Consider the following 21712-nt stretch of genomic DNA (forward strand, 5'->3'; position numbering starts at 1 on the left):
GTCTTGATCTCCTGACCTCGGGTGATCCGCCCGCCTCCGCCTCCCAAAGTGCTGGGATAACAGGCATGAGCCACCGCACCTGGCCATCCCCTGTGCATTTTTATGAAAACAGGCACACCGAAATTGAGAAGAGTGAGTTCTCTGTGACTGCACTTATCTTTTATTGCCCAATAAACATTGGGAAGACATAGCAGACCAGAAAGGCCTGTCCCCAGACATTGTTTCTTGAGGCCACCCTCCTTTTACCCCAAAGATCCAGGGGCTTCCTTCAGGAGCCCTGTGGACCAGTCTGTGCAACACCCACTCAGGACTGCCCGACAACTGCCCTGCTGATCCCCCATCGCAGCACAGGAGACACACTTGTCACACATACATCCAACAGTAGGGAGGGGTTTCCCCAACTTCCCTCCAGGCTCCTGGCACGGGGCTGGCATCCGGTTGTACCTGCAACACAGGTTATCTTACGAGTGAATGGAGGGCCCCTACAGCCTCCCATTTACTGATGGCTGCCCCAGGACCAAGGGCCAGGGCTCAGCCACTGACTTGTGCCCTGGGTGTCGGGTGGTCTAGAGTACATACCTGGCCATCCCCAGGAGCCAGCCTGGTCACTGAGGCACTGCAGAAGAGGAGGCCATGTCACTGTGTCCTCCCAGCCTTCTGGAAGCTAGTGCCCATCTGGGCGTGGCAGGGTCCGTGCCCTTGCAGCCAGGGCAGGTGCTTGGCCGAGGACAACGGAGCAAAGCCCAGGGTCCCCACTGCCGCCCGCTCTTCCCATCTCCCGGGCCCTGGCCCCGAGGGCTCCTCACCTCGCACCTCCAGGCGGCACTCACACCGTGCCTCGCCCTGTAAGTTGGTGGCCCTGCAGACATAGATGCCCCCGTCAAAGGGGCAGGGCTTTCTAATCTCCAGAGTCAACACTCCCTGCTTGCTGAACATGCGGAAGCGGGCGTCTTCTCCCAGGTCCAGGCCATTCTTGAACCAGGAAATCTTGGGCTATAAATAAGGTAAAGAGAGGGAGGGAAGCCATCCAGGCTGAGAGGGGACCTGGCAGGGACCCAGGGAGACACATCTGTGTTTCTACTCGGGGGGTCTTACGAGAGTCCCTGACTATGCCCAAGGCTGGAAACAAACATGGAACCAACAGTGAGTACCATGGCCCTGCCCAGGGGGAGGAACCCGGTCCATACACCCCAAGGTGGAGAGAAAGCAGGGGAGACAGGCTGGGGAGAGGACTGCTCGATGTCGGGGCCTATGAGCCCTGCCTCCTGGTCGGCCTGCACCAGCGCCTAAAGTTCCCTACCTTGGGGCTACCCCGGACAGCACAGCAGAGCATAGCAGTGTAGCCCGCGATGATCGAGCGGTTCACCAGGGGCTGGGTGAAGCTTGGGGCCTCGGAGAAGTCCAGGGCCTTATAGTTGGGTGGCTCATAGGTGATGCCTGTTGGTGACAGGACTTGGTACCGAGAGGGCCACACAAAGCTAGGCCCCTCTCCCTGTTCCCACAGCCTCCCTGCCCCAGCCCCTGGTTGGAAGAATGAGGGTACAGCACCTGGTCTGGGGATAAAGACGGGCTCCTTGGTGGTGGCCGCTCTGTCACTAAAGCCAACCATATTCTGGCTGAAGACGCGGAAGTAGTAGCCATTGCCAATGATGAGCTCTGGCACCACGCAGTGGGTGCGGCGGTAATGCTCCAAGACGGTGAACCACTCCTGGGGGCAGGGAGGGAGGGGAGGCATCTCTGGGCCAGGCCCTTCCTGATGCCGAGAGCCTCTCCTGGGTGCCCTTGGCATCTCCACCCCTACTATGGAGGGATTCAGATCAGCAGAGGGAGGGTGAAGGGTCCACGGTGAGGACAGTGAAGGGTAGCTGTGGCCTGGGTCTGCAGGGCCTAGGCAGGGTGCACGTGGGGACCCCAGACCCTGGGCTCACCATGGTCTTCTTGTCGGCTTTCTGCACTGTGTACCCCCAGAGCTCCGTGTTGCCGACATCCTGGGGTGGCTTCCACTCCAGAGCCACATTAAGACCCCAGGCGTCAGTCACCCGGAGATCCTGGGGAGGACTTGGCTTGTCTGCGGGAGACAGACCCAGTTGGGTCACCACGCTTCCTGACAGTGAGCAGGGGGTCACTGGCTCCAGGGACCACCCCACCCCTGCCAACCAGGGCCAGGCCTGCTGGGGCAGTGGACTGGAAAATGTGAGCTGTGGGTTGGGTCCCCTGGCCCCGCCCTTGGCCCCAGCAGCCCAGCCCAGGGAAGGGAAACAAGGGGGCTCAAGGAGGCCTTGGCCACGCACCAACAACCTGCAGCACCAGCGTGGCCTTGTCCTCCATGTTCTCAATGCGCACCGTCACCTGGTAAGTGCCTGAATGCACGCGGCGAGCGGCCCGGATGAACAGGATGGTGTCTGTGGGGCTGTTGCGGATGCTCACCTCCTCGCCTGCCAGGGGCTGCCCCTCTTTGGTCCAGGTCACCTGAGGCCGGGGCTTGCCCTGAGGGGAGGAAAAGCTTAACCCTGAACCTGGATCACTCCAAGGGCCGGCCGCCACCCCAGCCTCTGGTACCTCAGATCAGGCCAGCCCTGAGACATCAGTCCACTGGATGGGAACAACACACTGTAGCCTCTCTCCCCTGGGGGACAGGGAAGGGGGCCAGTCCCACCTGGAAAGGGATGAGAAGGTTCACAGGCTCCCCAACCTTCTTCTGAATGGTCTGGCGCAGGTGCCTGGGCAGCTGAAGCCGTGGCCGTTCTGTGGGTATAGAGTGGGTAGCTAAGTGAGGGCCCACCACAGCTCTGAGGGGCTCCACAGCTCCAACCTCCCTTGAGACAAGGCCCAGAGAGCTGCAGCTAAGAAAAAAGCTGCCTGCTGGGCCCTGCGCCTCCTTTAGCTCCTGCTAACACAGCAACTCCAGGCTGCCCAAGCCCAGCTGGCTTCCCCAAGCTCACCACTTCAAGAGGCAGGGATCAGAGAGGGTAAGCAACTTGACTGAAGTCACACAGCTAGTAAGTCATAGACCAGGGTGTAAGCCTGGGCTTTGACACCCTATGCCCTGTGTTGTTTCCACCTGAGTTTGCTGCCTCGTTCCAGCTTTGAGAACCAATCCTTACAAAAGATGGACCCTTTGTTGGGACAAGGAACAAAGGAATGGGAAGTGGATCCCAGAGGGACCAATCTGACGACATAGACAATATTTACCTGTTGGAGCTGAGACACTCCTGGAAGAGAGCTTGGGTACTGTGGCTTTTACTTTCCCTGTTCCAGAACTAAGGGACTGACATACACCAAGAGAGCCCTTTCTGCACTTTTTTTTTTTTTTTGAGACGTTGTCTCACTCTGTCACCCAGACTGGAGTGCAGTAGTGTGATCTCAGCTCATTGCAACTGCCACCTCCCGGGTCCAAGCGATTCTTCTGCCTCAGCCTCCCAAGTAGTTGAGGGACTACAGGCACGCACCACCACACCTGGCTAGTTTTTGTATTTTTAGTAGAGACAGGGTTTCACTATGTTGGCCAGGCTGGTCTCGAACTCCTGACCTCAAGTGATCTGCCTGCCTTGGCCTCCTAAAGTGCTGGGATTACAGGCTTGAGCCACTGTGCCTGGCCACCCTCTCTGCACTTTTTCCCTAGGCCTAGCGCATGGACGATGGCTCCAACCCCTCCTGTCTCTGCCCAGCGTTCTGGGCAGAGCATTCTGGGCCTCCCCAACTGTCCCCACCTCCACTGGACACCAAGGGCCTGGAGTGTCAATGGCGGGTCTTGTGACTGCACAAAGGGGCACTCACGCAGGATCTCCTGCACTGTCACCGGCTCCGTGGTGGTAACAGGGGCTCCAGGCCCTGCCATATTGTGTGCCCGCACTCGGAAAAGCAGCCGGGCCCCCGTGGGCAGGTCCTTCACCAGTATTGATGTGTGCTCTGTCAGCCCCTGCAGGGCAGCCACCCACTCTGAGCCTGGGGGTGGGGAGGGGGAGGCAAGGCCACAGGCTGTGTCACCACCGACACCCCACTCCCACTGCCCACTCCTCTGATAGGAATCTCCAGGATTTAAATATGTTTTTTTTTAAATTTTTATTTGTTTATTTATTTTTGAGATGGAGTTTCGCTCTTGTCTCCCAGGCTGGAGTGCAATGGCATGATCGTGGCTCACCGCAACTTCTGCCTCCCGAGTTCAAGTGATTCTCCTGCCTCAGCCTCCCGAGTAGCTGGGATCACAGGTGCCCACCACCACACCCGGCTAATTTTGTATTTTTAGTAGAGACGGGGTTTCTCCACGTTGGTCAGGCTGGTCTCGAACTCCCGACCTCAGGTGATCCGCCCACCTTGGCCTCCCAAAGTGCTGGGATTACAGGCGTAAGCCATCGCGCCTGGCCTTAAATATGTTTTTAAAATGTAGTTGCTGATTTTGCACTGCTCAAAGAAGTGTTACAGTCAGCTTTACTCTGCATTTGTTTTTCACTAGGCAAGCTTTTTTACTTCTGAAAACAGGACAGATATTTCTCTGGGTGTCCTCAACTTTCGGCAAAAGTGGGCCTAAAAAACTTGACTACAGGTGAATCTGCTCAATGGCAAGGTGAGCATGTTCTTCCTTTGGGGAGGGGGGTTGGGGGCGGGGACACTCACAGCCCTCTGGGCAGTACTCCACGCTGTAGCCATCCAGGCCTCCTGCTCCCACGCGCTCTGGGGGCCGCCACTTGAGGGAGACCGTGGTGTCAGAGACGTCCTCTACTGCCAGGTGGGTGGGTTCGCTGGGGGGACCTGGGCAGAGGAGAGGTCAGAGAGGGGTCTGAGCAAGCCTGGGGAAGCTGGAGATCCATGCCCTAGACCCTGAACTGCCCACTGGTCACATAGGGGGCACTTCCTGTTCAGCTGGCTTTTGGCCACTTTAAGGAATATTTTGTCCCTGTTACAAGACATGTCTGTAGATTGGCTTAAAAACAAACAGCAACAGCAGCCAGGCACGGTGGCTCACGCCTGTAATCCCAGCACTTTGGGAGGCCGAGGTGGGAGGATCACCTGAGGTCAGGAGTTCAAGACCAGCCTGGCCAACATGGTGAAACTCCGTCTCTACAAAAATACAAAAATTAGCTGGGCATGATGGTGGATGTCTGTAATCCCAGCTACTCAGAAGGCTGAGGTGGGAGAATTGCTTGAACCTGGGAGGTGAAGGTTACAGTGACCCCAGATCGCGCCAGGACTGCACTCCAGTCTGGGTGACAGAGCGAGACTCCATCTCAAAAAAAAAAAAAAAAAAAAAAAACTAAAACTAAAACTACAGAAAACATGGGAATTTCCTGGCACGTATGATTAGGTGAGTTGACTAAGAACTGAACAAACCAGGAATCAGTCCCTAAAACGAGAGGCCTGGACCCTTCTCCCCACAGGCCCCGATTCCTGCCATCTTCCCAAGCTGTGCCCCATCCCTGGGCCCAGGGGTCCTTGGCCTGCCCTTGCCACAGGCAGCTGCCCCCGGACTCACCCACCCTAGTGGGAACAGGTGTCCTCCTGAGCCCTGCCCCAGTCTCAACACCTGTTCTGCCCACTCAGACCCCATTATACAGATGAGGAAGCTGAGGCTTCAGGGAGGGATGACTCCAGTTGGCCCCCCGGGGACCATGGAGCTGCCTCTGCCATCTCTGAGTCTTGGTCCAGGACTCTTTCCACAGACAGATGCCCCTGAGACCCCTCCACTAACTACAGCCCTTGCCCCATCCCATAGGTGAAAACCCTGGGTTGAAGGGTGTGGAGAACAGGGGACAATGAACATTTATTGAGCACCTGTTAGATGCCAGATGGCCTGCCTGGTCATCCCATATCATCCTAACAGCTCTCTGAGATAGGCAGTGTCATTATTCCCATTTTGTAGACATGGAAAGAGAGGCTTGAAACGTGAACTAGGGGTCGGCGTAGTGTGAGAGTCAGCTCCACCCCAACCAGCTGGGAGATCTCAAGCAGGTCATTTAACTGCTTGGAGCCTGTTTCCTCATTTGTAAAATGCGGCTGAGTATCCCCAGTCGAGGATGAAAGGAGACTGTGGATGTGAGTGTCTAGCATGGCTGCCTGCAGAGCACCTGCTATTATTGGAGGTTTTTAACTGGGGAGGGGGCGGGGGGCAGGACCAGGCCAGGCAGCCTCACCGATAGGCATGAAGGGCTGGGAGGCAGGGCTGGGCCTGGACATGCCGATGGCGTTGACCGCGTAGACGCGCATCTCGTACACCACGCCCTCGATCATGCGCCGCGCTTCATGACTCAGCTCCTGAATCAGGTCGAAGTTCAGCCGCATCCACCGGTAGCTCTTCTTCTTCTTGCGCTCCAGGATGTAGCCTGGCTCAGGGGAGGTGGCAGCTCTGGTCTGGAACCCAGGCATCCCCACACCACCTTCCCTCGGATCTGTTTGGCACCCTCACACCTCCATCCGGTGCCCTTGCACTCACCCAGGATGGGCTGCCCGCCGTCGTAGGCAGGCGGCTCCCACTGTACTGTGCAGGAGTCCTCTCCCACGTTGCTGATCTTGGGGGCCGCAGGTGCGTCTGGCACGTCTGGATGGGGTGGGATGGACCCACATCAGCCCTGCCCCGCTCAGGCCTTGAGTAACGTTGCTCGTCCCCTTCCCACTCCAACTAACTGCCACAGGCTGCCCCCACCACCCCCATATCCAAAGAGATCTTTCTAGAATGCATTTCTTTCTTCTTTTCCTTTTTTTTTTTTAGTGATATGGAGTCTCACTGTGTTGTCCAGGCTGGGTCTCAACAGGATGCATTTCTGATGATGTCGCCAGCCCTCCGTCAACCCTTTAAGGCTTCTCACTGCCCATATTCACCCCTGTCCTGGCTCTGATCCTCCCAACCCCACCCAGTCCTCTCCTGACATGTTTCATTCATTCTCCACACCCAAAAGGCCCTTTCCCTCCTCCATCCCTTTGTACACAGTTTCCTCTGCCTGGGATGCCTTTCCTCACCATCTTCTCAGCCTCCTAAAGGCATCACCCCCAGGCACAGGGATGGCTCTCTGCTCAGTGCTCCCACGGCACTCTGGACATGGCTCATGTACAGCAGTGTCGCAGGAAATCTGCTGGATGCATCTGCCTCCATCTCCCCCAGAGCAGGGCTCCTTTTGGGCAGAAAAACCTGTCCTGTTGCTGCTCGGCTCAGGGAGCATGCCCGTGATGTTTGTTGAGTGGCTGAATGAGCGAACGGATGGGCCGTCCTTGGGGCTGCCCCTCTGTGTTCTCCAGCTTGGACCCCGGCCGGCCTCACCGATGACCTTGACTGTGAGGTTGACCTGGTCCTCGCCCACAGGGTTCTTCACTGTGACCGTGTAGACGCCCTCATCTTCCTTCTCTGCCCCCTCGACCGTGAAGATGCTGCGGTCCTTGGTGGTCTCCACGCGGACCCGGCCCTCGGTCTCACACAGCAGCTGGGGGGATGGAGAGTTGGGGTGAGATCCAAGTCAGACCCCAGAGGCCCTTGCAGCCTCCGCAACAGCCAGATGTCCCGGGGGTCCATGGGGGGAACACAGCCTGTGGGAAGACTGCATCCACGTCAGCATCTAGTTCAAAATCATCTCTGTGGCACCGACTGAGGGCAGGGGCGCGGGTTCTAGCTTTGTCACGGGACCTGGGGCAACCACCTGTCCTCTCAGATGAGCTATCGTGAGGACCCCTCAAGACCCCAGCCTTCAGAAGAACCAACAGTGCCAGGCAGGAGCAAGACCCTGGCAGCTACACTGGCAGAAAAGTGTCTCAGAAACTACTCCTGAGTTGAGAGGGAGCACAAGGTCAAGGTCAAGGTCAGCTTAGGATGAAGGGAGCCAGGGAGCAGCCCAGTCATGAGGGCTTCCTGGCAATGAGAGGGTGTCCACATCCTTGTGATGGCCATCAGCACACTCCACAGAGACCCTGCCTGAGGTGTGAGGGCCCCACAGGGACCCTGCTGGGGGCAGCAACACACCTGGCCAAGTGTGGCACCTCCATGGAGACCTCGCCAAGGGCTCGGCACCACATAGGTAGAAAGTGATGAAAGACAAACGAGCCTCCTCCTGACCTCAGTCTCACTCACCTTCTTGTCAAACACCCACTCATCGCTGTCACCTGTGTCCTCTGGGGCATCTGGGGCTGGCCTGGCTGGGGCCTTATTCCCCTGGGAACAGGGCAGGAGGGAAGTAGGGAGCAGAGGAGCTGACTTAGCCTGGAAGCGCCCCTCTGCTGCTTCTTCCACCCCCTGACCCACACTGCCCACCTTGCCTGCCCCCTGACCAGTCTCTCCCACGGGGTAGCCAACAGCAGGGCGTGCACATGTGGGTGGGGTGTGCAGCAGGTCCTAGCACTTGGCTGGTTCCACACACCCATCTTACAGATGGGGAGACTGAGGAGGGACCCACAGTACCTGCGTGATAGCCTTCTGCCAGATCACAGTGGGAGCAGGGTCCCCAGAGATAGGGACGTCCAGGCGTAGCTTATTTCCAGCTACAACCACAATGGTGTCTGGTATGCGGCCTGGGCAGTCCAGGTGGATCTTGGGAGGTTCTGCAGAAGAGACAATGTAGTTCAGAGAAACGGGAGAGCCAGGAAGAGCACAGGTCACTGGGGCGGGGCTGCTCAAGAGCCTGGGCCCCTGGTTATTGGTTTTTTAGATTTGTATTGAGGTATAGTTTATGCTCAGATCTGACAGTAGGCTGAGTTCTGACAGATGAATACACCCATGCAATTATTAATCCAACCAAGATCTGGAACATTCCCATCACCCAAGGACGTTGGCTGGGAGGCTTGTAATATTCAGGTCAGGTCACCTAGCATAGCATTTTGAAAACTGGGGGAACATCAGTGTCTTGCCACACACATACACACACACACAATACACACACACACGCATATACACATACACACATGCATATACACATACACAGACACACATACACATACACACATGCACACACAGACACATGCACACAGACACAAATACACATACACGCACACACACAGACACACATATATACACACACAGACACATGCACACACACGCACATGCACACACATGCACGCATACATGCACACATTAAAAAGGTTCCCTGGCCAAATAAATCAGGAATCCGCCCTCAGTTAAACAAAGCTAAGCAGTCTGGATGCAGTGGCTCACGCCTGTAATCCCAGCACTTTGGGAGGCCGAGGCAGGCAGATCATGAGATCAGGAGATCGAAACCATCCTGGCTAACATGGTGAAACCCCGTCTCTACTAAAAATACAAAAAATAATTAGCTGGGCATGATGGCGGGCGCCTGTAGTCCCAGCTACTCAGGAGGCTGAGGCAGGAGAGTGGTGTGAACCTGGGAGGCGGAGCTTGCAGTGAGCCGAGATCGCGCCACTTCTCTCCAGCGTGGGCGACAGAGGGAGACTCCGTCTCAAAAAAATAAAAAATAAAAAAAAAGGAAGAAGAAGAAAAGATGTAATAATAACAGTCACACGTGTGACAGCACTTGACAGGTCTGATACATCATGTCACCTCATCTTTATAACTATCCTATGAGGTGGCACTATCAGGGTTCCCATTTTAGAGAAGAGGAAACTGAGGCTCACAGAGATTATAATTGACCCATGGTCATGAGTGGCAAAGCTGGAGCTGGGCCCCAGGACCCCCACTTTTGATCCTTGCTCTTCCCTCTGTGAGTGGAGGGGAGGCCTGCGTGGGTGGGTTGCGGGAAAGTGAGCAGAACCAAGACTCAGGGGCCCCAAGACTTACCCTGCCTGGGTACGAAGTCAATCTTGACCTCTGCAAGAGAAGGAAGAGCAAGTAGCACGGGGGCAAAGGCAGGGCCCAGTGACAGGGGCTCCTGGCCCCACTGCCCCGACCCACCCTACCCTGGAGCAGGCTCACCCATGAAGTGGAGCTTGGCTGACAGGTTGCAGGCGAAGCCCTCGGGCACAAAGCTGTAGTCAGCCTCGTCGGCAGGTGTGACGTCGTCAATGGTCAGTTTGTGGACCCTGCAGGGGAGCAGTGGCTCAGGGGACCCCACTGGGCCACACACCCCTGGCCTTGCCAGATACCCCAGCCAGGGTCCCAGGAGGCCCTCACCTTGTCCTGGCTTGTTGGTATTCTGATTTTTAAAAATGCCTTTTTTTTTCTATATTATCTAATTTTCCAGCTTTTTAATGTGCCTTCAGAGGTAGGCAGCGTAAAAGTGATTTCTACATCAAAGCATCTCCTTGGCTGGGCCCTTGGAGACTGGGCAGGGGCTGGGTCTCATTAATCTCTGTGAACTTGGGCCCAGCACGGCCAGCCCAGTTGCTCCAGGGATGAGCAAGAGGGCGGGAGAGGCAGTGAGGGCCTCTGGCCAGAGCCGGCCTCCTTGGTGGCCTCCTGCCCTGCCCTGGTCACAAGCTGGGGGAGGGTGCTAGGGAGCTCTCGACCCCGTCCGTGTCTCTCCCTGCTGCCTCTTTGTCTCTGTCCCTCTGTTCTTCTCTGTCTCTGACGAACTCTCCTATGTGTGTGCCTCCCTGTGCATATCTTTCTGTCTCTATAGAACTATTTCTGTCTTTCTGTCTCTTTGTCTTTTTGGGTCTGTCTGTTTCTCCCTCTCTGTGGGTCTCTGTCTCAGTCTCTGTCCTGTCTCTGTGCATCTGCCTTTCTGTCCACCTGTCTTTATCTCTCTTTCTCTCTGTTTCTCCCTGTCTCTCTCTCTGTCTCCATCTCAGTCTCCACCTGTCCCATCCACCTGCCCTGCACACTCACCGCCCGATGTGGGACACCTTTATGCGGCTGTCGGGCACCAGCTCCTTCCCATTCTTCAGCCACACACCCCGAACATTCTCATCTGAGACCTCACATTTGAACACCGCCTGGTCCTTTGCGCCCACCATCAGGTCTGCGATGCTTTGGTACACCTCCAGCTTCTTTTCTGCAGGGCAGGGCAGAGCCATTGAGCTCGGGAGGGTGTGTGGGTGTGGCGTGAATCCCTGTGGAGGGCGTGTGGGCCCATGGGCGCTGGTGCGCACGTGTCTGGGTGCATGTGGGCATGTGAAAACACGTGTGCCTGTGTGTGCCATGTTTGCCTGTGATGGTGCAGTGCACATAAGGAACCTCAAGTGTCTGAGGGGTGGTGATGCTCACCAGGCCCGTATGACCCTCTCAGTACCCTCTGGAGCGGTCACCTCAGCATCATCATTTTAGAGATGAGAAGGATGAGGTTTAGGCTGTCAAAGGCCCAAGGTCACAGAGGCCTTGAGCCCAGGTTTGCCTGCTCCCCTACAGGGCTAGGTGGGGTGGGGGCTGAGGGGCCCAAGCCCTAAAGCCTCATGTGCCCCCCCAGCCAGGCTCACCCTGCACAATGAGCTCAGCCAGCGCCTGGCCCCCACTAGTGCACAGTGCATAGTGCCCCGCGTCCTCCAGCGTGGCCTCGTTGATGATCAGGTGGTGTCTCCGCCCGTCCTTCTTGAACCGGTATTTGAAGGTCTCCTCCCGGGTCAGCTCCACCCCATCCTTCAGCCTAGCCGGGTGGGTGGGTGGCAAGTGCTGTGGCCTCTTCTGGGCAGATGCCCCCAACACCCATGCCCCGTGCTTCTGGAACTCACCATTTGACTTGTGCCCCCTCCTCCGATACTTCACACTCAAACTCCACCCGCTGCCCCACCATCACCAGCTGGTCCTCCAAGGGGCGCGTGATGAGCACAGGGGGCTCTGTCCAGGCAGGGTGAGCATGAGGGTTGGCTCCCCTGAGGCCATCTCCTCCCCAGGTTCCCACATCCTCAGGTCCCAGGCCCACCTTTCACAAAGAGCTCCGTGCTACACTTCTCGCCACCCACCACGCACTGGTAGGCTGCGTCGTCCGCCAATGAGCACTGGCTGATGGTCAGGGTACGCTTGGCACCGATGGACTCAAAGATGTACCTGGGTGGGGGCCGCAGGGAAGTGGCAGGAAAGCTGCGGACACACCTCCGGGCCCAGTGCGCCCCATGATAACCCCTGTGCCCCCCACCCCAAGCCATCCAGAGGGGAACTTACTTGCTGTAGAACAGAAGGGGCCGTTGAAGTGTTCCCGACGGGAGGAAGTGAGCCCGAGACAAAAGGAGAGAGAGAGAGGGACCGGCAGGAGCAAAAGGATGGGAAATTAGGCCCAGAGAGATGGGGCTGAGAGCCACACCGAGTCAGAGATACGCATGTGGAGAGGGGCAGGAGGCAAGGCTCTGGGGGTCCCCACCTCCACCCGAGCCCCCCTCCCCACCCCAGGCTGCACCTGCCACTCATCTGGATCTCCTGGCCATTCTTGAGCCATTTGACCTCAGCGTCATGGTCAGCCAGTTCCACGGTCAGCCGGATCTTGTGGCCTTTGCTCACCTGGTAGGCCGGCTCCAGCTTCTTCTGAAAGGCTGAGCACCACCCCTCAGCCCCGGCCACCCCACCGCCCGCACCCTGCTCCCCCAGGCCAAGCTACTGTGGCTGTGGCTGGGGCCCAGGTCCCCCCCCAATCCCCTCTGTGCCGCCCCGCTTCCACTTCTCTGTGTCTCTATTTCTTTTTGTTTTGTTTGTCTGTTTGTTTGTTTGTTTTTTGGACAGAGTCTTGCTCTGTTGGCCAGGCTGGAGTGCAATGGCGCCATCTTGGCTCACTGCAACCTCTGCCTCCCAGGTTCAAGTGATTCTCCTGCCTCGGCCTCCCGAGTAGCTGGGATTACAGGCATGTGCCACCACGCCCAGCTAATTTTTGTATTTTTAGTAGAGACGGGGTTTTACCATGTTGGCCAGGCTGGTATTGAAATCCTGACCTCAGGTGATGCGCCCGCCTCAGCCTCCCAAAGTGCTGGGATTACAGGCATGGTGTCTTCATTTCTTTATCTGTGTCTATGTGTCAACCCACCTCCTTGTCTCTGTCTGTCTGACCTTGTCCTTCTGTCTTCCTTGGGGTCCTCTCCACCTGCTCAGCTCAGGGATTGGGTTAGGGGCTTCCAGAAAGACAGAAGCTTGTCAGGAGAACTGGGACTGGGACAGCTGTGCCTTCTCTTCTCTCAGCAACCCCTGAGTTGTGTACTCCAGGCGCTCCCACCTAGCGGCCCTCTGTGCCCAGCACTCTCATTCCCATCTCAGCCCCCAGGGCCAGTGCGGTGGTCCCCATGCTGCTGCAGTGGGGGAAATAGGGCTCAGAGAGGCGACTGGCCCAATGCTGCCAGCCCAGCAGGTGTGTGGCAGAGCTGGGTCTCGAGCCTAGCCCTGCTCCACAACAATGCCTCCTCTTGCGGCCGTGTTTGTAAAAGCCCATGTTGCTGCTGCTGAGCCCAGGGAGGAAGTGGGGGCTCCATCCACCGAGCAGAGAAGGACCCCTGAGTCCTCAAATACTCTGGCTGGGCCTGCAGTCAGCTGCGGAGGGGCAGAAATCTACTGCTGGGTGCTCTGTGACCTTGCGCTAGTTCCTTAAACCCTCTGTGCCTCGGTTTCCTCCTTAGTAACGTGGAAATGGTAATAGTCCTTCCATCATAGTGTTGTTTCGAGAATTAAATGAGATAATTACATAAAGCACCTAGTGGCTGGCTTAGGAAGGAACTCACTCAATTTTTTTGAGATGGAGTCTCATTCTGTCACCCAGGTTGGAGTGCAATGGCACAATCCTGACTCACTGCAACCTCTGCCTCCCGGGTTCAAGTGATTATCCTGCCTCAGCCTCCGGAGTAGCTGGGATTACAGGCGCCTGCCACCATGCCCAGGTAATTTTGTATTTTTAGTAGAGACGGGGTTTCACCATGTTGGTCAGGCTGGTCTTGAACGCCTAACCTCAGGTGATCCACCTGCCTTGGCCTCCCAAAGTGCTGGGATTACAGGTGTGAGCCACTGCACCTGGCCAGCAATTTGCTCTTTTTACTATTGTTGCTATTCCTGGAAGACACCCCTACCCTCGGAGGTCCCCATCTGCCTGGCCAGCCTCCATCTTTTCCTCCTTGGGCACCTACAGTCCTTTGCTTGGTGCCCTCTGGGCTCAGCAGTTCAGGAGTTAACCCAGAGGAACATTGGTGGCATTCAGGGGATCCCTGGCTTAAATGGGGCCATGGTGCCGGTAAGGGCCAGGCCACCTAGCGATGGGGTGATGGGAAACCCAGTGAGGCTGAGACAACAGGGAGGCAGGGCAGAGGGATAAGGGGCCTGGGGGAGGTCAGCAGGGAGGGACTAACCAGCTCCTCTCCCCGTCCCCATGATCGTGTGTGTTTTGTGTGTGTGCTTTGGGAGGGGCTTGTCTCCCATATCCTGCATGGAAGCTGACCCCTCCATTCAGTCGGTGTTTATAGAGCGCTCGAGGTGTGTGCCAGGCCCTGTGCTAGACCCAGACACGGTGGGGAGAATGCATGTGAGACCCCTGCTTTCCCGGCTCACACCCGCCCTTGTCAACCCCTCAGTGGAGAAGGGCTATTCCTGGGCTCTCCTCTTTCCATCTGCCTGGGGGTGAGCGTAGTTAACCCAAGCCCTCCTGCTTTGTTTGCCTGAGAGAAAGATTAGCCAGGCTCTTTTCTTTGCCTGTGTGTGGCTCTCCAGGCTTAGCGGGCCTCTTCCCTTTTCTTTTGGGTGTGGAGAGGGTTAACCGGGCTTCATTTCTTTTCAGAAGAGGGTAGAGAAAGAAAGTGTAGCCTGATTTTTCCTTGGTGAGGAGGGTTAACCTGAGCTCTGTCCTTTTCCTTGTGGCTGTCCTGGCCTAACTTTTGCTCTTCTCTTCTATCTCTGTGGTAAGGGGCTAACCTGGGCATTCTTGGCTTTTTCTACACAAGGAGGGGTTAACCTGCGCTCTTCTTTCCTGTGAGTCTCTGTGCTAAGCCGGACTCCGCTCTTTCCATGTATGTGGACGAGGTGGGGGGCTAACCTTTGCCCTCTCCTCTCCCCTGTGGGGAAGGGCTAACCTATGCCCTCTCCTCTCCTGTGTAGGGAAGGGCTAGCCTGTGCCCTCTCCTCTCCCCTCTGAGGAAGGGCTAACCTGTGCTCTTCTTCTCATCGCGCCTCATGCCCTTGAGCCTCTTTAGCATGCCGCGCAGGTCAGTGACGCCGTACTGGAAGGCGATGCGCTCGTACTCAGATGGGGGTGCCTGCCGTAGGATCTCCCACACGTCCTCCTCTGCTGGTGCCTCCAGCTTCGAGTCCCTGTGTCCCGCAGTCTAGGCTGTGGCCGGGGGCAAGACTGCAGCCCCCTGGGCGGGGCTTCCTGGGCCCAGGACCAAGGAGCTGTAGCCACCCCTGTCCCTCTGCCCCTTCCCTTCTGGTGGGGCAGCTGGAGCTGCTCTGGGTCCCAGGCCAGGCAGGACTGGGGGCCAAGGGAGCTGAAGAGGGGCTGGGGATCTGGAAGGGCTCCTGGCATAATTAGGGGTGATGAGGGTGCTGTGCTATGTTGGGCACTCACCTCGGGGTCCGGAAACTGCTGCTCCAGGGGTGGGGGTGGGAGAAAGGGTAGGTGACACATGAGAGGTGTGGCCACCTTCCCTCAAAGACCTGGACCCCACCCATGGGTCTTTACTTCCTCCCTATTTTCCGCACTTGCACTCCCTGTGTTGTGGGGCACCCATGCTGCTCCGGAGGCTCTGGCAGGACCTCCTGTGTGCATTACTTTTTCTTATCCCTCCTAAGCTCTGACAGATAGGTGGGTGGCAGGAGAAGCCCAAGGCACAGAGACTCACCCCTGTCCGTGGGGAGCCGCACCCTGCTCTGAGTCTCTCACCACAGCCTCTCAGAGAGGGGACGGGAATCCCCTCTGCACCTACCAGCGCCCTGCCGCCCCCAAACACCCAGACCCCGATTCTTACTCTCTGGGCCACAGCAGCAGCAGCCATAATGGAGGGGCCGGGGGAGAGGGAGAGAGAGGGCAGAGAGAACATAAGTCAGTTGGGCCGACCTGGTAGACCCTGCAGCTCTGGGGACCCTCTCTCTGTTCCTTCTGGGTCCCCAGAGTTTACGGAGGGAGCTTTTGCAGCCTCAAGTATGGAGTGGCCGTGGGGGACACTGAGGATGACTGTTGATGGGACATAATGTCTGCAGAGCCCTTTAACTCCTTCCACACGGGGATCATCCCCTCGACAGACAAGGAAACCAACTCAGAGAGGTGCAGTGTTGTGCTCAGGGTCACACAGCTGGCAAACCACAGTGCTGGGATTTGGAGCCAGGCCTCACCAGCTGCCCCAGGAAATGCCACCCAGGACTCACCTCTTTTTCAGCAGTGAGCTGAAGTCCAGAATCCCAGTGTCCTCATGGCTGTCACTATGGAGAGGGACCCCCAGTGAGGCTGCAGTGAGGGACTGGAAGGGGATTAGGAGCAGGATGGGAGTGGAGTGGGGAGGGAGAAAGGGACACTAGCCAGATTGGGCTCCCACCCGTCTCAGACCCCTGGGGGTCTGTGGATGGTGCAGGTAGGGCCTGGGGCAGGGGTACCTGATCCGCCGACCACCTCCAGCCAGGCTCCTGTGGGGGTTAGACTCAGTATCCTCACCTGCCTGGGAAGCTTGCTCTCCCCTGCAGCCCCCACTGACTTCAGCTCCGCCCCGCAAATCATCCCCAGCCCTGACCCCCAGTCGAGACCCTGAAGGGCCTCAGACTCCAGCACTGGCCTCCCCCAGGCCCTGAGGATGGCCACTCACGTGCGGCGGAAGGCTGATAGGAGGTCCAGGTCTCCGGTGCCCATGGCCTCTGGGTTCAAAGGGTGGAGAGATGGGGGAAGGGGCTTCAGAGGGGGCCGTTTGAGAAGCCCTGCCCTGGGGGCGGCCTCTGAGTATTCACAGACTTGCCCATTCATGACCCCATGAGGCTGGGCATCCGCCCCAGGATCTCACCTTCCCAGCCTTTCCCAGGGTCAAGGTACCAGGCAGGTGGGATGGTTTATTGTCCCCAATTCCCACCCATCTCTCAACTCACCTTCACCCATCGCCCAAACATTCAGACAGTGCCAGGCCGTGGGCCAGGAGCCGTGACACCAAGATGATAAAACAGAGTCCCACCCAGATGAGACCCGGACTCAGCCCTAAGCCCCCACGCCTACCCTGCAAGCCTTGGGGTTTCTCTCACACCCTGTGTGTGCAGCACTGGGCACATGGCCAGCACTCATGTCTGGATGTGACGAGGCATCCTCCTTAGTGTTGGGAAAAGGAGGCAGGGGACCAGGACCCATGGGGAGCCCGAGCCCAGGACAGACACCAGGGCCCCCTCACCGTGGACAGTGAGATTGAAGTTGGAGCAGTCAAATTTGTCCTTGGTGGACACCTCACAGCGGTAGCCGCCAGCGAAGGCAGGCTGGGCATCGGTGATGTGCAGCTCGAACAGATAGACCTGTGTGCATGGAGGGACGGGGCGTCAGGGGACACCAGGGGACGGGAGACAAGGCTCCACACCCTTAAAGGAGACTGGGAGTGGCCGGGCGCGGTGGCTCATGCCTGTAATCCCCACTTTGGGAGGCTGAGGCGGGCGGATCACATAAGACCAGGAGCTCCAGACCAGCCTGGCCAACGTGGTGAAATTCCGTCTCTACTAAAAATAACAAAAATTAGCCAAGTATGGTGGTGCACACCTCTAGTTTCAGCTACTCGGGAGGCTGAGGTGGGAGAATCGCTTGAACCCAGGAGGTGGAGGTTGCAGTGAGCCGAGATTGAGCCACTGCACTCCAGCCTGAGCGACAGAGCGAGACCCTGTCTCAAATAATATATATATATTTAAAGGAGGCTGGGAGTGACAAATGCTCATCAACCTTCGCACCCTCAGGCTTTAGTTAACCCATACAGAGTTTTTGTATAGAGAAAGGGGACTATCTCGAAACCCATGATTGCCATCTGCTGGCACATGGTTGTGGTGAAATACAGGCTTTTGTGCAATGCACAGCCCCGCACAGCAGAACATGTTGGCCTCTCTTGCTAGAGGCCCCCTTGCCTAGCCCAGGACTGGGGAAGGTTGGGAAAAGCAGAGGCTTGGAGTGAACAAACAAGGGGACTTAAGCCTTAAGGTTCTGGTGGGCAGGGCGGAAAAAAACAAAACACAAAAAACGAAGGCTTAAGGTTCTAGGCCTATGTCTAAGTGACCTTGGAGCAGCCACTTAACCTCTCAAGCTTTGGTTTCCGTGTCTGTATAATGAGGAATTGTTCTGGTTAATCCCTGAGAGTCCCTTGAGCCCTTAGCCCTGATACTCACCCATCCAGGGGCTTTACAACCCCACTAGCTGGTGCCCCTATGCTTCACAGTGTCCTCCAGATTTCCTGACCACCCTGGGCGCCCCCCCACCCCCGGCCAAACCTTATTAGGTGCCCCCTTGAGGTGATCATGTCCACCAAGTCTCCCAGGTCCCCGACAGTGCTCCCATGAGCCTCATCGCGCTCCCTGGCCCCCAGGCCTCCGGGATCTCCCTGTGGGCCCCTGGCCCCTCCACCTGCCTCCCAGATTCCCCACACCCCTTGCTTGCAGCTCGTGTGTGCCTCTGGGTCTCATGGTGCCCTCTGTGTGCCTTGTGCCTTCTAGGGCTCTCCATGTCCCCTCTCTCCGTGTCTCCACGACCCCGGTGGACCCACCTTGCTGGCGCGGTCGTAGCTGTCATGCAGCTGCAGGTGCTGGCCCACCTTGCTGCTCAGGTCCACCCATTTGCCCTTGAACCACTTGACCACAGGCGGCTTCAGGAGGCTGGCGCCAGCCACGCGGGCTGAGAAGGTGATGCTGCCACCTGCAAAGGCAGGGCGACAGGCCCGACTTGGGGAGTGTCCTGCTGCCCCCCTTCCCACCCCAATGCTGGGCACAGCAGCTCACACTCACCCACAGTCACCTCGCCATCCTGTGGCCGCATCACGAAGAGGCCAATGGGGTCATCGGGGGCTCCAGGGGTAGGACCATTGAGAGCTGCTGAGCTTGACCCTGTGAGCAAAGGCTTTTTCTGTTTGTTCGAGATGGAGTCTTGCTCTGTCACCCAGGCTGGAGTGCAGAGGCACAATCTCGGCTCACTGCAAGCTCCGCCTCCAAGGTTCACACCATTCTCCTGCCTCAGCCTCCCAAGTAGCTGGGACCACAGGTGCCCGCCACCACGCCCGGCTAATTTTTTTGTATTTTTAGTAGAGATGGGGTTTCACCATGTTAGCCAGGATGGTCTCAATCTCCTGACCTCATGATCCGCCCACCTCGGCCTCCCAAAGTACTGGGGATTATAGGCCTGAGCCACCGCACCTAGGCAAGCAAAGGCTTTTGAGACCTGCCCTGGACACCCCCTACCCACGGATCCTGCCCCTCCCTGCCCAGCCCCTCTCACCTTTGGGACTTGGGGCACTTTCTCCCAGCTCAGCGGCTGGGGCCGGGGCTTCTCCAGGGGCTCCCGTGGCCTCAGCAGGGGCAGGGGCAGGGGCCAGCATGGGCTCTGCCTTCTCTGGAGGGGATCAGATGGGAGTCGTGGTGCAGCCACTAACCAGAGACCCCTCCACCCTCTCTCTCCTGAGCATCGGACCCATGAGCCCGCTGTGGACGAGGAAAGTCTGCCATGGCTGTCCTCCCGCTGCCTGGGCCCCTCAGAGGCAGCTCATGCTGAGCTGGAGAGCCAGCCTGCCTCTCACATTCTCCTCCCCGTCCCAGGCCATCAGTTCCCATGTCCTCTGCATCTGCCCTGAACAGCTCCAGGTCCATCCCTGCTCTGCCCCAGCCTTAGAGCAGCCCCTCAGACTGGGCTGCACTCCCCTCATCCACAGCTCCTGGGGCTTCCCGGCCAGCACACAAGGTGCCCTCTGTGCAGGGTCATCTCCCCAGGGAGGTCTGCAGGGGGAGAGTGGGGTTGTGTCTTGTTCATCTCTCCCACCTACGCCATGGCTGGAACAAGCCAGGATGGCACATGGGGGTACTCAGAGAGGTCATGTGCAGAAAAGGGGGAAAGGGCGTTCCTGGTGGGGGGCACAGCCACAGCAAAGGCAAGAAAGTGTGAAAGCACCTCCTGTTCCCTGGATGGATGGAGAGTCGCTGGGCTGCCCCTCCCCCAGCAGCCCAAACCTCAGGGAAGGCTGATCAGGATCTTACCTGCCTCTATGACCTTGAGGTCGAACTTGACCTTGGAGGAGCCAGCAATGACTGCGTAGGATCCCTGGTCAGCAGGGCCCACTTCCCGCACTGTCAGCGTATGCCGTGTGCCCTCTGTGGCCAGGCCGTACTTGTTGCTGGCGCTGATGTCACTGCCTCCACGCTGCCAGCGCACCTTCACTCCTGCCCGCTCTGTCTCGGCCTCGAACACGGCAGGGCTGCCTGCAGCCACTTCCACTGACCGTGGCTTCTTGCTAAAAGCTGAGACTGAAGGGCCAGGTGGAGGCTACAGCGGCCCCTGGTTGGAGCGTGCACCCCACCCCTGCAGCCCCTCTCAGTAAATACTGTGCTAGCACTTTCTATGCATCCCCTCACGTAATACTCTACCAGTTCTCTGAGGTAGTTGCAGTTATTCTGTTCATTTCTCAGAGGAGGACACTGAGGCTCAGAGAAGCTAAGCGGCTCCTCCAAGATCACACAGCTAGCAGTCGGGAGAGCCAGGGCTGTGGTCCTGACCTCCCAACAAGACTTTTTCTGCATGTGTCCACTTTCCCTGCTTGGAGACACCCGTGATGAACCCAGCTCCCTTTCCCCCAACCATTTCGGGCCCTTGGCAGGGGGCGGGGAAGTCTGCCTACTTGGAATGTGGCCAAATTTGTCCTCCAAGGACCTCAGGCTGGGTATCAGCAACTGAGATAAAGCTGGCCTGGGAGGGCGCTGGGGGATGGGGACCTGGATCTCTGCCCTGGACAACCTTGGTAAGGGCACAGCCCAGGCCCAGGTCCCTGGGCTGTGATTTTCCCTGCCCTTGGCCTGGGTTCAGGGGCTCCTGACTGTCCTCTCTCAGAGAAGAGGGGCTGTGTCACCCTCAACATGGGGGCCACACCGTACAGGCTCATGAAGCAGATAATGTCACAGCCAGGAGGAACCAACCCAATGCCACCACCACCCCCGGCGCCCCAGGTTGGGAGACTGAGACCCATAGTGGGTAGAGACTGGTCTGAAGGCATGCCGTGAGCCTGGCTCAGCTCCATACTAAACGTGGGCTCTGTCCGCGGGGAACCTTGCTGTGGAAGGTGAAGGCAATGGGACAGGAAAGGGGTCCCTTTGCATTCTCAGAATGGGTTGACCCCGGGTGCTTCCTGTCTTGGCTGTGTCCCCTCTCTGCGTCCCTGACCTTGGGTTTACCTTCACCTCTCATCAGAGGGATGGGAAAAAGAAACCGAGAATCAAAAAAGGACCCTGGAGGACTGGCTGCCCCTGTCCTGGGGCTCAGAGGCCACGTCCTCGTCAACCCCCTCAAGAACTCCCTCCTAGCCCTGCTCCCCAATTGTAGACACCCCCTTGCTCCCACACTTAGACCCAACCCCAGTCCTAAAGCTACCTGGCTTCTTCCCCGGCTCAGGCATCCTGAGAGACGTCACACCAGGCACGAAGCAGGCACAGGTCACCCAAAGAGGGACTGAGTGGGGTCCTGTCCTTCCCACTATATATGGGGACCTCCCCCCTCCCCAGGCTCTGCTTATCTGCCTCCTGTCCAGCCACCTGCTAAATATAGATGAATTCCAGAGAGCTGAGGTCTCTCCAGGGAGAAGGTAGGGCCACATTGTCCCTGGCTGGCTCCTGTCCCTTCCCCCTCACCCCCTGCAGCACAATTCTGCCTCCCCAACCTTTGGCAAGCCTCAGGGGTACTCCAAGCCCCGTGTGTGTCCCTCTTACAGCAAATTGTACGGTGGGAGCATGCTG

General features: G+C 57.7%; 1 protein-coding gene across 1 annotated transcript; it reads right to left on the bottom strand.

The window, feature by feature from the left end:
* Positions 1-392: 392 nt before the first annotated feature.
* On the bottom strand, positions 393-21457 carry MYBPC3 (myosin binding protein C3). Its single transcript, XM_054661359.2, has 34 exons — positions 21351-21457; positions 19967-20233; positions 19215-19328; positions 18728-18826; positions 18490-18638; positions 17146-17263; positions 16579-16627; positions 16373-16402; positions 16148-16201; positions 15351-15371; positions 14931-15094; positions 12219-12351; positions 11987-11989; positions 11748-11872; positions 11557-11662; positions 11305-11471; positions 10718-10883; positions 9863-9969; positions 9728-9757; positions 8378-8517; positions 8051-8131; positions 7250-7409; positions 6428-6532; positions 6129-6317; positions 4615-4749; positions 3778-3945; positions 2657-2745; positions 2292-2487; positions 1929-2068; positions 1549-1708; positions 1301-1437; positions 807-993; positions 580-616; positions 393-444 (listed from the first exon to the last, which is right to left on the bottom strand). Exons 1-33 carry the CDS (start codon positions 21373-21375, stop codon positions 606-608), a joined length of 3825 nt encoding a protein of 1274 aa, XP_054517334.1. The 5' UTR covers positions 21376-21457; the 3' UTR covers positions 393-444; positions 580-605.
* Between the last annotated feature and the right edge of the window lie 255 nt (positions 21458-21712).

The sequence above is a fragment of the Pan troglodytes genome, chromosome 9 (genome assembly GCF_028858775.2).
Source record: "Pan troglodytes isolate AG18354 chromosome 9, NHGRI_mPanTro3-v2.0_pri, whole genome shotgun sequence".
Classification (NCBI taxonomy): domain Eukaryota; kingdom Metazoa; phylum Chordata; class Mammalia; order Primates; family Hominidae; genus Pan; species Pan troglodytes.

Coding starts and splice junctions, on each gene's coding strand:
- MYBPC3 (XM_054661359.2), bottom strand. CDS start 21,375: ATGCCTGAGCCGGGGAAGAAGCCAG. Junction 4,750..6,128: donor CCAGCCCTTCATGCCTATCG/GTGAGGCTGCCT, acceptor TCCTCTGCCCAG/GTCCCCCCAGCGAACCCACC. Junction 3,946..4,614: donor GGAGTACTGCCCAGAGGGCT/GTGAGTGTCCCC, acceptor CCCCACCCCCAG/GCTCAGAGTGGGTGGCTGCC.